This window comes from Lithobates pipiens, unplaced genomic scaffold (assembly GCF_037356315.1).
Source record: "Lithobates pipiens isolate NorthernLeopardFrog02 unplaced genomic scaffold, aLitPip1_a1.2 Scaffold_18, whole genome shotgun sequence".
NCBI lineage: Eukaryota > Metazoa > Chordata > Amphibia > Anura > Ranidae > Lithobates > Lithobates pipiens.
In genome coordinates this window covers 493,843,602-493,859,036 of record NW_027507758.1, presented here as the reverse complement: position 1 = coordinate 493,859,036, position 15,435 = coordinate 493,843,602, and the positions used below count along the sequence as shown (strand labels likewise).

Here is a 15,435-nt window from a genome sequence, read left to right as displayed (position 1 = left end):
CTTTGCATTAAGATAAAAAATCTTCTGTGTGCAGCAGCCCCCCCCCCCCCCCCAAACACTTCCCAATTACCTACTTGAGCTCCTTCTTTCTCCCGCAATGTCCTTGATCCCCTCAGCCATCCAGTACACTCCTCCTAATTGGCTGAGACAGAGCAGTGGCACCATTGGCTCCTGCAGTTGTCAATCAAAGTCAGTCAGCCAATCAGGGGAGAGAGGGGGCCAGGCCAGGTCAGAGCTCCATGTCTGAACAGATACATGGAGCTCTTGCTCAGCTTGGGTGCCCCTTGTAGCACGCTGCTGCCTGAGGGGCACTCAAAGGAGGGAGGGGCTAGGAGCAGCAAAGAGGGACCCGAGAAGAGGAGGATCCAGGCTGCTCTGTGCAAAACCTGCAAAAACATGTTTGTTATTTTTTTAATTGAGCCTTTAAAGTCAGTTTAATAAAAATTGAAGAATCCTCACTAAGGGTTCTAAGCCTGGCACTCCCCTGCATTCAAGTTTTTCTTCACAATGTATCCAAATCATTTGGTGGAGGAGGGATTATGGTGTGGGGTTGTTTTTCAGGGGTTGTGCTTGACTCCTTAGTTCCAGTGAAGGGAACTCTTAAGGCGTCAGCATACTTTTTGGACAATTTCATGCTCTTAACTTTGTGGGAATAGTTTGGGGATGGCCCCTTCCTGTTCCAACATGACTGCGCACCAGCAAGGTCCATAAAGACATGGATGAGCATGTTTGGGGTGGAAGAACTTGACTGGACTGCACAGAGTCCTGACCTCAACTCGATAGAACACCTTTGGGATGAATTAGAGCGGAGACTGTGAGACAGGCCTTCTCATCCACATCAGTGCCTGATCACACAAATGCGCTTCTGGAAGAATGGTCAAACATTCCCATAGACACACTCCTAAATCTTGTGGACAGTCTTCCCAGAAGAGTTGAAGCTGTTATAGCTGCAAAGGGTGGGCCAACTCAATATTGAACCCTACGGACTAAGACTGGGATGCCATTAAAGTTCATGTGCATGTAAAGTCAGGAGTCACAATACTTTTGGTAATATAGTGTGTGTATATATATATATATATATATATATATATATATATATATATATATATATATATATATATATATATATATTTTATTATATTTTTTGCATCACAATAAATCAGTGGATGATACATGAAATGAAAAGTTGATAATTTTTTTCATTATTTCCTTGGTTTTATGAAGCGTACATGAGTATGGTTATTTTTGTTGCTCCTTGAAGTGTTGCTAAACCCACAACAATAAAATCAGTCTGTATATGCAGCATGGCATGCTTGTTATACTCACTGGAACTTAAGGGGTTAATCCTCTGCATTGTGTAAAAAGGCTGTTTTATCCTATATGCACAGATCCTCCCCTTCTGCACTGTATATCTGGGGAAGGCCAGCTACCACAGACAGAGTAGCCGACCCGCACATGCTCAGTTTTGTATTTTATGCTGGAGAGAACATTTACTTGTTCTCAGGCCGCGTACACACGCGCGGACTGTTCGGCCAACTTTGTCCGTCCAACAGTTTGAGCGAACAGTCCGCTCAAACTTAGCATGGACGGACATGGCCACACACGACGAACGAACAGTTTGCTGAAACCGTGCGCGATGACGTATGTCACGTACGACGGGACTAGAAATAGGAGGTCCAAGACACAGCAAAGCACCCTTTGGGCTCCTTCTGCTGACTTTGCGTTAGTAGAAGTTTGGTTAGAGATGATTCGCGCTTTTCAGACTTCAGCTTAATTTGTCCGTTCACTGCGGCGCAGTCTACCTGTGAGGTTTGTATCTGTCTTTCGGTACGCGTGGATCAGTTGTACCTGTTATTAGGCGCTTCTGGTCCGCTCGTTTCTGGGTTTCAGGTCGTTCTTCATAGGTCTGGCTGTTCTTCAGTGCATTCAGTTGAGCTTGTCTGTCCAGCCGACCGTTTCAAAGCCATGGAGTGTGGACGTACTCGGGAACGAGTTCGTGCTGTATGGGGGCTTGGTGTTGGGGTTAATTCTTTGACCCGAGCCCAGTCTGTGAACAGGGTGAGGAGGAGTTCATGGACAAAGAATTGGTTGCGCCAGCGTGACCAATTCTCTCATATGTCTTTACTCCGTGAGATCCGTGAGAATAATCCTGATGATTTCAGGAATTATCTCAGGATGACGGACCCCGTTTTTCACCGTCTGCTGGCTTTGCTGACCCCTTATATCAGCAGGCAGGATACCTGCATGCGGCAAGCCATCACTCCGGAGCAGAGGCTCGTCGCCACGTTGCGCTACTTGGCGACAGGGAGAAGCCTTCAGGACCTCAAGTTCTCTACAGGCATCTCCCCCCAGGCTCTGGGGATCATTATTCCAGAGACCTGTTCTGCCATTATTCGGGTCCTGCAGAAGGACTATATTAAGGTAAGTTTGTTATTTTAATATTGCATTGTATGTTTGTATTAATTTCATCATGACTTTTAACCACTTCAGTTCCGGACCAATAAACACCTTAAGGACCAGAGGTCTTTTTGCAATTTCGCACTGCGCTGCTTTAACTGGTAATTGCGCGGTCATGCAATATTGCACCCAAACGAAATTTGCGTCCTTTTCTTCCCACAAATAGAGCTTTCTTTTGATGGTATTTGATTGCCTCTGCGATTTTTTTTTTTTGCGATATAAATGAAAAAAGAGCGAAAATTTTGAAAAAAAAAGATATTTTCTTCTTTTTGTTATAAGAAAAATCGAATAAACTAAATTTTAGTCATACATTGAGGGCAAAATTTATTCAGCCACATGTCTTTAGTAAAAAAAATGTCAATAAGCGTATATTTTTTGGTTTGCGCAAAAGTTATAGCGTCTACAAACTAGAGTACATTTTCTGGAATTTACACAGCTTTTAATTTATGACTGCCGATCTCATTTCTTGAGGTGCTAAAATGGCAGGGCAGTACAAATCCCCCCCAAATGACCCCATTTTGGAAAGTAGACACCCCAAGGAAATTGCTGATGGGTATGTTGAGCCCATTGAATATTTATTTTTTTTGTCCTAAGGGATTGAATAATGACAAAAAAAAAAAAAAAATTTTTTTTTACAAAAAGTTGTCACTAAATGATATATTGCTCACACATGCCATGGTTATATGTGAAATGACACCCCAAAATACATTCTGCTGCTTCTCCCGAGTACGGGGATACCACATGTGTGGGACTTTTTGGGAGTCTACTCGCGCACGGCACCCCGAAAACCAATCACCACCTTCAGGATTTCTAAGGGTGCAAATTTTTGATTTAACTCCTCACTACCTATCACAGTTTCGAAGGCCATAAAATGCCAAAATAGCACAAAACCCCCCCAAATGACCCCATTTTGGAAAGTAGACACCCCAAGCTATTTACTGAGAGGCATGTTGAGTCCATGGAATATTTTATATTTTGCCAAAAGTTGCGGGAATATTACAAACTTTTTTTTTTTTTGCACAAAGTTGTCACTAAATGATATATTGCTCACACATGCTATGGGCAGAAGTCAAATTACACCCCAAAATAAATTCTGCTGCTTCTCCCGAGTACGGGGATACCACATGTGGGGGACTTTTTGGGAGCCTAGTTAACTAGCTACCTAGCGACACTAGCGACACTGATGCAGCGTTCAGAAAAATTATCGCTTAGTGACACTGGCAAAAGGGGGTGAAAGGGTTAACTAGCGGAAATCAGGGGGTTAAAACCATTATTGGGTAGTATATCGGGGTACCTAGCGCTATAAAAACCTGGCGGTGAACCTAAAAAAATAACTAGCTACCTAGCGACTGTAGCGACACTAATGCAGCGATCAGAAAAACGATCGCTTAGTGACACTGGCAAAAGGGGGTGAAAGGGTTAACTAGCGGCAATCAGGGGGTTAAAAACATTATTGGGTAGTATATCGGGGTACCTAGCGATATAAAAACCTGGCGGTGAACCTAAAAAAATAACTAGCTACCTAGCGACACATGCAGCGATCAGAAAAATGATCGCTTAGTGACACTGGCAAAAGGGGGTGAAAGGGTTAACTAGCGGCAATCAGGGGGTTAAAAACATTATTGGGTAGTATATCGGGGTACCTAGCGCTATAAAAACCTGGCGGTGAACCTAAAAAAATAACTAGCTACCTAGCGACTGTAGCGACACTAATGCAGCGATCAGAAAAACGATCGCTTAGTGACACTGGCAAAAGGGGGTGAAAGGGTTAACTAGCGGCAATCAGGGGGTTAAAAACATTATTGGGTAGTATATCGGGGTACCTAGCGATATAAAAACCTGGCGGTGAACCTAAAAAAATAACTAGCTACCTAGCGACACTAGCGACACATGCAGCGATCAGAAAAATGATCGCTTAGTGACACTGGCAAAAGGGGGTGAAAGGGTTAACTCTAGGGGCAATCAGGGGGTTAAATCTTTATTGGGGGGTGATAGGGGGCTACCCTGGACCTAACACTAACTGTCCTGACAGTTTTTACTGTCACAACTGACACTGAATGCATTGATCAGTAAAGAAATGATCAATGCAATCAGTGACACTGTGACTGGGGGGGGAGGGGGGGCGGGGGGGGGATCGGGGGGCGATCGGGGGGGGGATCGGGGGGGGTTTGTGTGCCTGTGTGTACCTACATGTCAGTGTAGTGTTCGTGCAGACTTACTTTTACTCTTCTCCTCGTAGTCCGGTCAAAAAGACCGCCCCGAGGAGAATGACATCACTTCCTCCTTCCTGTGTAAACAATACACAGGGGAGGAAGCTTCTCATTGGCCAGGAGCGATCCAGAGGGGGTGGCCGAAAACGAACGGCCATCCCCTCATCACGGATCGCTGCTGGACCGAATCGGACCGCCGTATCCAGCGGGAGGGGGTCCGATGGGACCCCCCACCCGCTGGAAGGCAATCACGTAGATGTACGTGATTCTGCCTGCCTGTGCCATTGTGCTGACGTACAATGGCAATACGGCGGTCCTGAAGTGGTTAATATCCATGACAGGAATATGATGTGAATGTCCCCTTTATATGAATGCATGCACATTTTTTTTTGGTGTCATTTTTTTTTTTTTTCTTTAAATGTTTTTTTTTTTTGTGTCATTTTTTTAGCATTTTACCTTTTTTTGTGTATACATCCTGTGTGTGGGGAGAGAGAGAGAGAGAGAGAGAGAGAGAGAGAGAGAGAGAGAGAGAGAGAGAGAGAGAGAGAGAGAGAGAGAGAGATGGATAGATAGATATAGAGAGAGATAGATAGATAGATAGATATAGAGAGAGATAGATAGATAGATAGATAGATAGATAGATAGATAGATAGATAGATATAGAGAGAGAGATAGATAGATAGATAGATATAGAGAGAGAGAGATAGATAGATAGATAGATATAGAGAGAGAGATAGATAGATAGATAGATATAGAGAGAGATAGATAGATAGATAGATAGATAGATAGATAGATAGATAGATAGATAGATAGATAGATAGATAGATAGATATAGAGAGAGAGAGAGAGAGAGAGAGAGATAGATAGATAGATAGATAGATAGATAGATAGATAGATAGATAGATAGATATAGAGAGAGAGAGAGAGAGAGAGATAGATAGATAGATATAGAGAGAGAGATAGATAGATATAGATAGATATAGATAGATAGATAGATAGATAGATAGATAGATAGATAGATAGATAGATAGATAGATAGAAATATGGATTGTCAACTCATTAATTTAATTATTCCCCCCACTCAAATTTTTTTCATGTGTTGTGGACTTAGTAATTAGTCCCCACCCCACCCCACTTACCCACCTAATTTATGTCCCCTGGTCCATCAGAGGGCTGATTAATCTGTGAATTGGTCCGCCTATTTATATATTTTTTTTTTTTTTTTTTTGGTGTCTTTATTTTTTTCTTTAAATGTTTTTTTGTTTTGTGTCACTTTTTTTTTATTTAAATGTGTTTTATTTTTTTTTTTATTTTTTTTTTTTTTAGCTTTTTACCTTTTTTGTGTATACATCCTGTGTGGAGAGAGAGAGAGAGATATATAGAGAGAGATATATAGAGAGAGATATGGATTGTCAACTCATTAATTATTTCTCCCCACTCAAATTATGTTCATGTGTTGTAGACTTAGTAATTAGTCCCCACCCCACTCAAATTATGTTCATGTGTTGTGGACTTAGTAATTAGTCCCCACCCCACTCAAATTATGTTCATGTGTTGTGGACTTAGTAATTAGTCCCCACCCCACTCAAATTATGTTCATGTGTTGTAGACTTAGTAATTAGTCCCCACCCCACCCCACTTACCCACCTAATTTATGTCCCCTGGTCCATCAGAGGGCTGATTAATCTGTGAATTGGTCCACCTACTTTTTTTTTTCTTGGCAGAAAACAAATTAGCAAGATTTCTGTTTAACTGTTGTTCCAAAATGTTTTTGAATTTTCTTTGTTATGAATTGTTTTTATTTAATGACTAATTTTTTTTTTTTTTTTTTTGTTTCAGCTTCCTTCAACGCCACAGGAATGGCAGACTGTGGCTTCCCAGTTCGCTGCCCGTTGGGACTTCCCCAACTGCGGAGGGGCCATCGACGGGAAACATGTGCGGATTGTGCCCCCACCCCATTCGGGGTCCTACTATTGGAACTATAAGGGGTTCCATAGTGTGGTGCTAATGGCGGTGGTGTCGGCACAATGTGACTTCCTTTATGTGGATGTGGGGAAGAACGGCCGGATGTCTGACGGAGGAGTCTTTAGGCAGACCGAGTTCTGCCACCGTCTTACCACTGGTGGCCTGGACTTGCCACCAGATGCCGAAAATGTGGAGGGGCTCCCGTTTGTTTTTCTGGCTGACGAAGCGTTTGGTCTGAGTGAACATCTCATGAGACCCTTCCCCCAAAGGACCCTCACCCCGGAGAGGAGGATTTTTAATTACCGGCTGGCCAGAGCAAGAAGGGTTGTGGAGAGTGCCTTTGGCATTATGGCCAGCCGGTTCCGTCTGTTGCTGACAGCCATCAACCTGGCAGAATATAAACTCAACTATGTTGTTCTGTGCTGCTGCATTCTACACAATTTTTTAAGGAAATTTTCTGGTAACCAGTACCTGCAGCCTATTGGGCCTGAGGCCGGACTCAGGCTTCCAGAACTGACAGGGCTGGATCATGCCCTTCCTGGCTTAGCCCCCCAAACAGCACGTGAGGTGCGTGACCGGTATGTCAGCTATTTTAATGGTAGGGGGGCTATTCCAATGCCAGCTGACCAATAAAAAAAATATTTTTCTTGAAATATGTCTTGTCTGTTCAAATTTTTAAGTTTGGTTCTTGTTTGCTTTTCACGTTGCTTGTATCCTACATTGTCCTAATTCAGGGATATGCAATTGGCCAACCTCCGGCTGGTGCAAAACTACAAGTCAATCATGCCTCTGGGTCTCATGCTTGTGGCTGCCAGTCTTGCTATGCTTCATGGGACTTGTAGTTCTGCAACAGCTGGATTTCCACTAATTGCATATTCTTGTCCTAGTGCATTTGTATAGCAAAGTGGTTTTTGACAATAGGAAATAAGGCCCTTTGTGACAGAAAACACAAAATGACTTTACAAACTGGTATTGAGTATTGAAAGAAGTAGACACACACATTTTTGTTTTGTTTTTTTGATTTTTTAATAGTGCACATTAAAACCAGTGCCTCTTATTTAGATTTTTTTTTTTTTTTTTGTGTTTTTTTTTTTTTTTTTTTTTGTGAAATTGGTTTTTTAAAAATATTTGTTTTTTATATATTTTTTTGTTTTTAAAAATTATTATTTTTTTTTTTTTTTTTTTTTTTTTTTGGTAAACATAAAAATATATAAATATATCAAAAATACAATTATCACTAAAATTTAAAATAATAAAATCTGATTTTGAACTATTTACACCAAACAAGGGGTAAAGCCAAATTTTGAAGATGCACACCAAAAATTGGTAATGTCAACATGTGCTATGTACCATCATGAGTGATCAATGGATGTGTTTGGTGTGTGCAATCCCTTCCTCTCTCATACTAGAAGGAGGAAGGGTTTGCAAACACCAAATGCGTCCATTGCGATCCTCTGATGGCACATAGCACATGTTGACACACCGTGTGCATCTTCAAAATTTGGCCTATAAAAATCTTGTAACAACCTTAAAAACTTTTGGGCAAGGAAATGAAGGACATGATCGATTGTGGTTTAGGGGAAAAGGGGCTTATATTCTCCCTAAAACATCGATCATGTCCTTCATTTCCTGCCTCATAGGGACCAGCTGTTGCTGAATGCCCAGGATTTCTTGTTGCATGGCCTGGATCTTGCTCTCCATGATGTCGATCCTGGCATTCCAGGCCATGATCTGCCCTATCAGCCTGTGGGCACTGTCCGATGTAAATGGCTCGGCTACCACAACCAGATCATCACCTAAAAACATGTGTAGAAAAAAAAAAAATGGTTAACATATACAGCCATTAATTGTTTAGCTTAAGCTGAGTTGTCAGACACTCACTTTCACTCTCCTCCACATCTAGCCCTGGGCTCGGCTCATCCAGTGGAGCTACGGAGCTTGGTCCAGCGGAGGATACCGAGCTCCGTAGCTCCCTCGCAGACACAGGACTGGGCAGCTCCAATACCGACGCAGGGCTGGGGTTGGGGCTGGGGCTGGGGCTGGGGCTAATTGCCCAATCAGGCTGGCGAGGTCGGGGGGTCCTGGGCTGCTCCGCCTCTTGTCTGAGTCTTTGTTTCCCTATGAGAATGAAAAAAAAAAAATACTTTTAAGCATAGTGATATTTGAGTTCAGAAATTTGAATATGAAACATTGGTTTGAAGTGGTGTAAAATTATTAGTTGCTTATTACAAGATCCTAGTTTAATACATCCTTAAAATTACTTTTTTACAGTTAAGGTTGTGTTCAGACTGCTGCGATGTGTGAACGCTGCAAATCTACTGTGGTTTCACGCATCGCATGCGGAGTTCGCACTGCCCTATGTGACCTGCTGGGAGTATCAGTGTAAAGTTTTATTGACACCTCCAAATTAGTTATCACTTCACAGTGCAATCTTTAAACTCGGACAGGAATCGGACCACATGGTGTGAACATCCATGTGATCCGATTTGGCTGTGGACTCAAAAAAGGGCCATGTACAAGTTTGGTCCGGATGCGATGTAAATTCAGCCATACTATATGCATGGCTGAAATCGCATCACACAGAGATCACATGTGATTTGCACTGCAGTGCGGTGCAAATCACATTTGATCTCGTACATTGCAGCAATGTGAACCTAGCCTTTAACCAAACTGTGATACTGTATATCTTTTGTCCAAGTTTCACAGACGGACACACTCGAATCATCGCCTGGAGTACCTGTGTGTGATTATGTCAAAAATGTTCTATGAAGGCCCAAACTACACTTATAAAAGTTTCCTAGTCCAGATGTTGAACCAGCATTTTATCTATCTATCTATCTATCTCATTTTTTGAATTGAGTCTACATTGCACTGAATAAATTTATGAAACTTTATTAAAAATTTATATCTTATAAACTGAGCGTGACAATTCAGTTTATCATGAACAATACAAAAAAAAAATAAATAAATAACTAATTAAAATCTAATCCAACACCAGATACATTTACACCATACACAAATTCATGCTATTTACGCCCACATATACGAACAACCATATGCGCCATATTTTCATAAACAACCTACACGAACGATTACGATCCGCCAGAGGTTCAGTCACTATCTACATGAACGATTACGATCAAATCCGCCAGTTTTACATACACTATCTATACGTACGATTACGATCAAAGCCGCCAGTTTTACATACTATCTACACGAACGATTACGATCAAATCAAACGATTATGTCCGACAGTCACGAAAAACGCGGAGTTTACTCACTTTTTTTCAGGACCTTTTTGATGCGGTCATATTGGTCCGGCTCCCTTGATGTCCGACCATCTTTTCCGCAGCTGGTCCTTTCCTCTCCGTACCCCGAATTTTGACTCCAAGGTGGTGACCACCTCGTCCAAGATGGCGCTTTTTCTTATGTTGGGTTTTGGGTAAGGACCATGTTCCCCATCATAATCCTCCCTTTGAAGGATAGCTACCATCTCCACCATCTCTTCGAACGCCATATTGGTGGCCTTATATCTCCTCCTTGCTTGGGGCCCACGGCTTTCCTCCGCGCTGCTCACGCTGCTAATTGAGCTTGCATCCGCCATTTTCCACTCTCATACACCCACAGCGGAAGGAGGGTAAAAGGGGCGGGGAAACACGGTCGCAAGGAACGTCAGGGGCGGGCGACGCAGGCGGAGCCTGAGCGCATGCGCCGCGTATAAAGCGGTACCACGAGCCCGTACGCTTGTCCGAACGGGAGCAGCGAGTGCTACACGCGACGGTAAGATAGTTGTCATTTGTCATTATTTTCGGTTAATTTAAAGCCTGCGTTAGGGATATTCATATTGAATATTATTCTTATTGATGTTTAATTGATTTCTATGTGGGTTGGTGGTTGAGTGGGCTTGGTGTTTTGTGTGGTAGTGTGGGGGTGGGTGTTTAGGGGGTGGGGCTAGTGTGTGTGTGTGTGTGTGTGTGTGTGTGTGTGTGTGTGTGTGTGTGTGTGTGTGGGGGGGGGGGTGTGGGGGGGTGTGGGGGTGTTTGTGTGGGGGGGGGGGTGTTTGTGTGGGGGGGGCAGTAGTGTGTGTAGAGTGTGTGTGTGTGTGGGTGTGTGTGTGGGTGTGTGTGTGTGTGTGTGTGGGGGTGTGTGTGTGTGGGAGGGGTAGTGTGTGTGGGGGTGTGTGTGTGTGGGAGGGGTAGTGTGTGTGGGGGTGTGTGTGTGTGGGAGGGGTAGTGTGTGTGTGTGTGTGTGTGTGTGTGTGTGTGTGTGTGTGGGAGGGGTAGTGTGTGTGGGGGTGTGTGTGTGTGGGAGGGGTAGTGTGTGTGTGTGTGTGTGTGGGGGGGGGGGGTAGCGTGTGTAGTAGTGTGTGTCTCGCCTACATTGTCACAATATAGTGTGCATTTGGTCTGACTATTTTTTTTTTTTTTTCCCAGAAAATGCAAAAGTATAGTGCAGACCCCTTTAAAGAGGAGGCCTTCCTCTCCACCTTTATAGATCTAGTGGAGTCCCACAGCAATCTGTGGGATACAAAACACCCCCAATACCCAATCCGTTCTGCCCGGAAGAAGACACTGGAGACAGTTTTGGCGTTTGTGAAAACCCGACTCCCCCAGGCAGACACTACCTTTGTGAGCAACAAAATTCAGAACCTGCGTAGCGCGTATAGGCGGGAGCAACGAAAGATCCTAGAGTCCCAAACATCAGGATCAGCAGCAGGTCAGGTCTATGTACCTAGGCTGTGGTATTATGACAGGCTGCGTTTTCTGGATGACACGTCAGAAGCCAGGCCGTCACTTTCGACTCTTCCGTCTACCCGTCCCTCCACCCTTCCCTCCGCCTCAGGTGAGCCATCCCTGGAAGATCCAGACCCTTCCTTGCTGGACGAGGTTGATGCGCCCAGCTGGAGCCAGGTATATTTTAGTTTCTAACGTTTGGATTGCTCAAATATTAATGATGTCAAGTTCAATGTTTGAATTGCTTCCAAATCTAGGATTTCATCACAAATTAAATTAGATAGAAGGATACAGTAGTTTACACAAATGTGGCTCAAATCTTAATGAACTGATGGAAAAATGATGGTGTCAAAATGATAGCCTTTTGTATTTCAAGACAAATGTATTTGCAAGTGAGAACTGTAAAATTGTTAGTGATTGATGATTTCTAAATATAGACATATTTTAGTTATTGATTGCTTTGTTTTTTTACACAGGATGAGCTCACCCAGGAGGAGGCCGGGACCAGTGGTATGGAGGAGGAGGCCGGGACCAGCCACACGCAGGAGCTAGCTGGGCCCAGCAGGAGTAGGACTGAGAGCCAGGTCCCTCCCCTCCGCCTAGCCAGCAAAAGGCCCAGGAGGATGGGCCGTACAGAGGAGGAGTCCTTGGTGCTGATACGGCAAGCCACCCAGATTTTGACCAAACCCCCCAATCCGCAGGAGGCCTATGCCACTTATCTGGCTAGCAAGCTCCAGGAAATGGACAAACCCCAAAGAGACATGTGTGAGGCAATCTTCTTTGATGCCATACAGCTGGGTCTGAAGGGTGAGCTCACACCCACCACGAAGCTCTACAAAACAGACCCTAATGCTCCTCCTCCTCCTCCTCCTCCTCCTCCTCCTCCTACCACAACTCCACCACCAGAGGCACAGCCTCCAGCGAAGCGTGGAGGGAAGGCTAGACGGAAGAGTCGCAAGTGACTGCCTGGCTTCAGTCTGCTCTGAAAGAAGACGCAGGCTGTTGTAGTACCACAGTCTGGGGACATAGATCTCATCTGCTGCTGTTCCTGGTCTTTGGGATTCTAGGACCTGGTTGTGCTCCCTATGTACATGCTACGCAGGTTCGGAATTTTGGTGTCCACTCACTTGATGTGTGCCTGGGGGACAAAAGGCTTCACAAACGTCAAAATTGTCTCCAGTGTTGCCTCCCTCTTAATTTATTTTGGTTATGAGGAAAAATAAAAATTTTTGATTTAAAAAAAAAATTGTATGTTTTCTTTTTTTTTTTTTTTTTATCAATATTTTTGTATAATTTTGGGTTAAAAAAAACAAAGTTTATTTGTGAGTAGGCAGATACATGTCAAAAAACTCTGGGGGTTATTTACAAAACACACGTTCATGTAAATATGCTAACTTCAAGTGCAATTTTTAAAGCACTGCAAGTGCACTTGGAAGTGCAGTCGCTGTAAATTTGAGGCTTAACATTTGAAATGAGGGGAAGCTCTGCTGATTTTGAACATGCAATCATGTGTAGGCTAAAATGATGGTTTGGGTATCTATCTATCTATCTATCTATCTATCTATCTATCTATCTATCTATCTATCTATCTATCTATCTATCTATCTATCTCTACTTGCATAGTCTTGCTTGTCCCAAAAAAATGAAAGTCCATCTTGTTTCAAACACCCCACCCAAAAAAAAAAATAAAAAAAAAAAAATAGTAGTTCCAAAAAATATATAGTAATAGATTTTTTTTTTCCCTGAAATAAATAAATATATATATATATATATATATATATATATAAAAAAAAATATATATATATATATATATATATATATATATATATATATATATATTTTTTTTTTTCTTTTTATATAAATTGGGAATATATTTTTGATATAATTGGAAGATTAATCATAGGATGAGGATGAATAAAAACATGTAGTATAACTCTGTGTGAATATAAGCAGCAAAGCTACTTCACTTTTCTTGCATTACGAAGAAGAAAAGAACGGGCTATATTAAAAAAAACCACAAAATTAGCAGCATGACGAATATGCTAGCTTCAATCCGAACACTAGTTTTACAAGACCGAGCGCTTCCGCCCTGTAAATTCTTTCTGAGTATGCGCGGAACTTAGTTGGCCGAACAAGCCTACACACGAGCGAACAGTCCGCTGAAACCTTGTTTCAGCGGACAGTTTTTCGGAATTTCCGTAAGACCTTGTTCGGCCAACTGTCCGCTGAAACTGTCCGCTGAAGCCCCACACACGAGCGGACTGTCCGCCCAAACACTGTTCAGCGGACAAGGTTGGGCGAACAGTCCGCGCGTGTGTACGCGGCCTCAGAGATAGCCAGGTCACATGATATTGACATCACAAATGTGGGCGTGTATACAGGCTGCAGTGGAAATCTCCTTCTTCCTGAACTCTCAGCACTGGAGAAACTGTACAGTTTGTCATGTAACCGTGATATATAGATCTCCCAAAAGGGTATTTAGTGGCAGTATTTTAATGTAAAAAGAAGATTTATAAGCTGTGAGCACTTGACCAAGGAATGAGTACAGCATCAATATTACTGAAGTGCAGTCTAAATCCTTACCAACACAGGAGCTGTATCACACCAAAATGAAAAATTATCTATATAAATAATAACATGCAGCACTATTTTATAATAAACATACCTCAATCATATGTGCAGAATCAAAAGTGCTTTGAAACACAGAACTAAGTGAGATAGACATAGTCATAAAAATCAACACCCTGCCATAATACAAAAAATCCTAAAAAGTGCAAAATGAGATAAATACAGTATGTATAAAATACAGCATACAAATATCATATTAAGGCTCCATGCACACTGGCATTTTTTTTTAAGCTCCTAGAAGCTGTTATTAGCATTTTTGTTTTTGTAGAAGTTTTGGAAATGTTTTCCCGCAGAAAAAAAAATGCTAAACACTAAAACATTACCAACGGCTGTTTTTCGAACAGTTTTTTTTTTCTTCATGTACTGTAAAATAGCTATAAAAATGTAATTACAAGCATATTTCATCCTGCATTTTTTACTAGCATTTTTATGTGTTGTGGCTGAAGGTTGAAGTTGAAGGTTTTTGTACACATTAGTGTTCAGTAATACTGAACAAAGGATTCACAGCAGTCAGTTATTAGACATGTGCAGAGTAAAATATTTCGTTTTGGAATTTAGTTTTCGTCCGAAAAATTAATTTATTTAGTTACTCCTGAAATTCGTTTTTATTTATTTAGTTTTTCGTTCAAAAATTGCATTCGTCCGAAAATCCACATGAATTACGATCGAATCTGTCTTTGAAGGCTTATGGTGTCTGTCGAATGTATAAAGAAGATTCGACGGAGCTAGTATATAGCATACTTCGTGTGAACTTTAGAGCCCCATTAAAGTCTATGGGACTCCAACGTTCAAAATCTAAAGTACTAATTTTAAAGGCTAATATGCAAGTTACTGTCCTAAAAAGTGTTTGGGGACCCGGGTCCTGCCCCAGGGGACATGTATCAATGCAAAAAAAAGTTTTAAAAACTGACGTTTTTTCGGGAGTAGTAATTTAATAATGCTTAAAGGGAAACAATCAAAGTGTAATATTCCTTTACATTCCATACCTGGGGGTTATCTATAATATGCCTGTAAAGGGGCACATGTTTCTCGTGTTTAGAACAGTCTGACAGCAAAATTACATTTCTAAAGGAAAAAAACAAATTTAAAACTACTCGCGGCTACAATGAATTGTCGGGTCCGACAATACATATAACAGTTCATTAATAAAAAACGGCATGGAGATTTCGCCACAGGGGAACCAAAATTTAGAAGAAAAAATGCGTGGGGGTCCCCCGAAATTCCATACCAAGCCCTTCAGGTCTGGTATGGATATTAAGGGGAACCCCGCGCCAAAATGTAGGGGACATATATCAATGCAAAAAAAAGTTTTAAAAACTGCAGTTTTTTCGGGAGCAGTGATTTTAATAATGGTTAAAATGAAACAATAAAAGTGTAATATTCCTTTAAATTTCGTAGGGGGGGGGGGGGTGTCTATAGTATGTCTGTGAAGCGGCGCATGT

At 42.1% G+C, this 15,435-nt stretch overlaps 1 protein-coding gene and 1 pseudogene across 2 annotated transcripts in view; both read left to right on the top strand.

The window, feature by feature from the left end:
* LOC143988779 (alpha-1,4-N-acetylglucosaminyltransferase-like) overlaps window positions 1-15,435 on the top strand; it is a 172,245-nt pseudogene that overhangs the window by 5,075 nt on the left and 151,735 nt on the right. The gene's annotated exons all lie outside the window — the stretch shown is intronic.
* Window positions 2,349-7,626, top strand: LOC143988781 (uncharacterized). Its single transcript, XM_077488636.1, has 2 exons — window positions 2,349-2,421; window positions 6,507-7,626. Exon 2 carries the CDS (start codon window positions 6,675-6,677, stop codon window positions 7,263-7,265), a length of 591 nt encoding a protein of 196 aa, XP_077344762.1. The 5' UTR covers window positions 2,349-2,421; window positions 6,507-6,674; the 3' UTR covers window positions 7,266-7,626.

What these genes read in the sequence shown, in the direction of transcription:
- LOC143988781 (XM_077488636.1), top strand. Translation starts at nt 6,675, where the DNA reads ATGGCGGTGGTGTCGGCACAATGTGACTTCCTTTATGTGGATGTGGGG.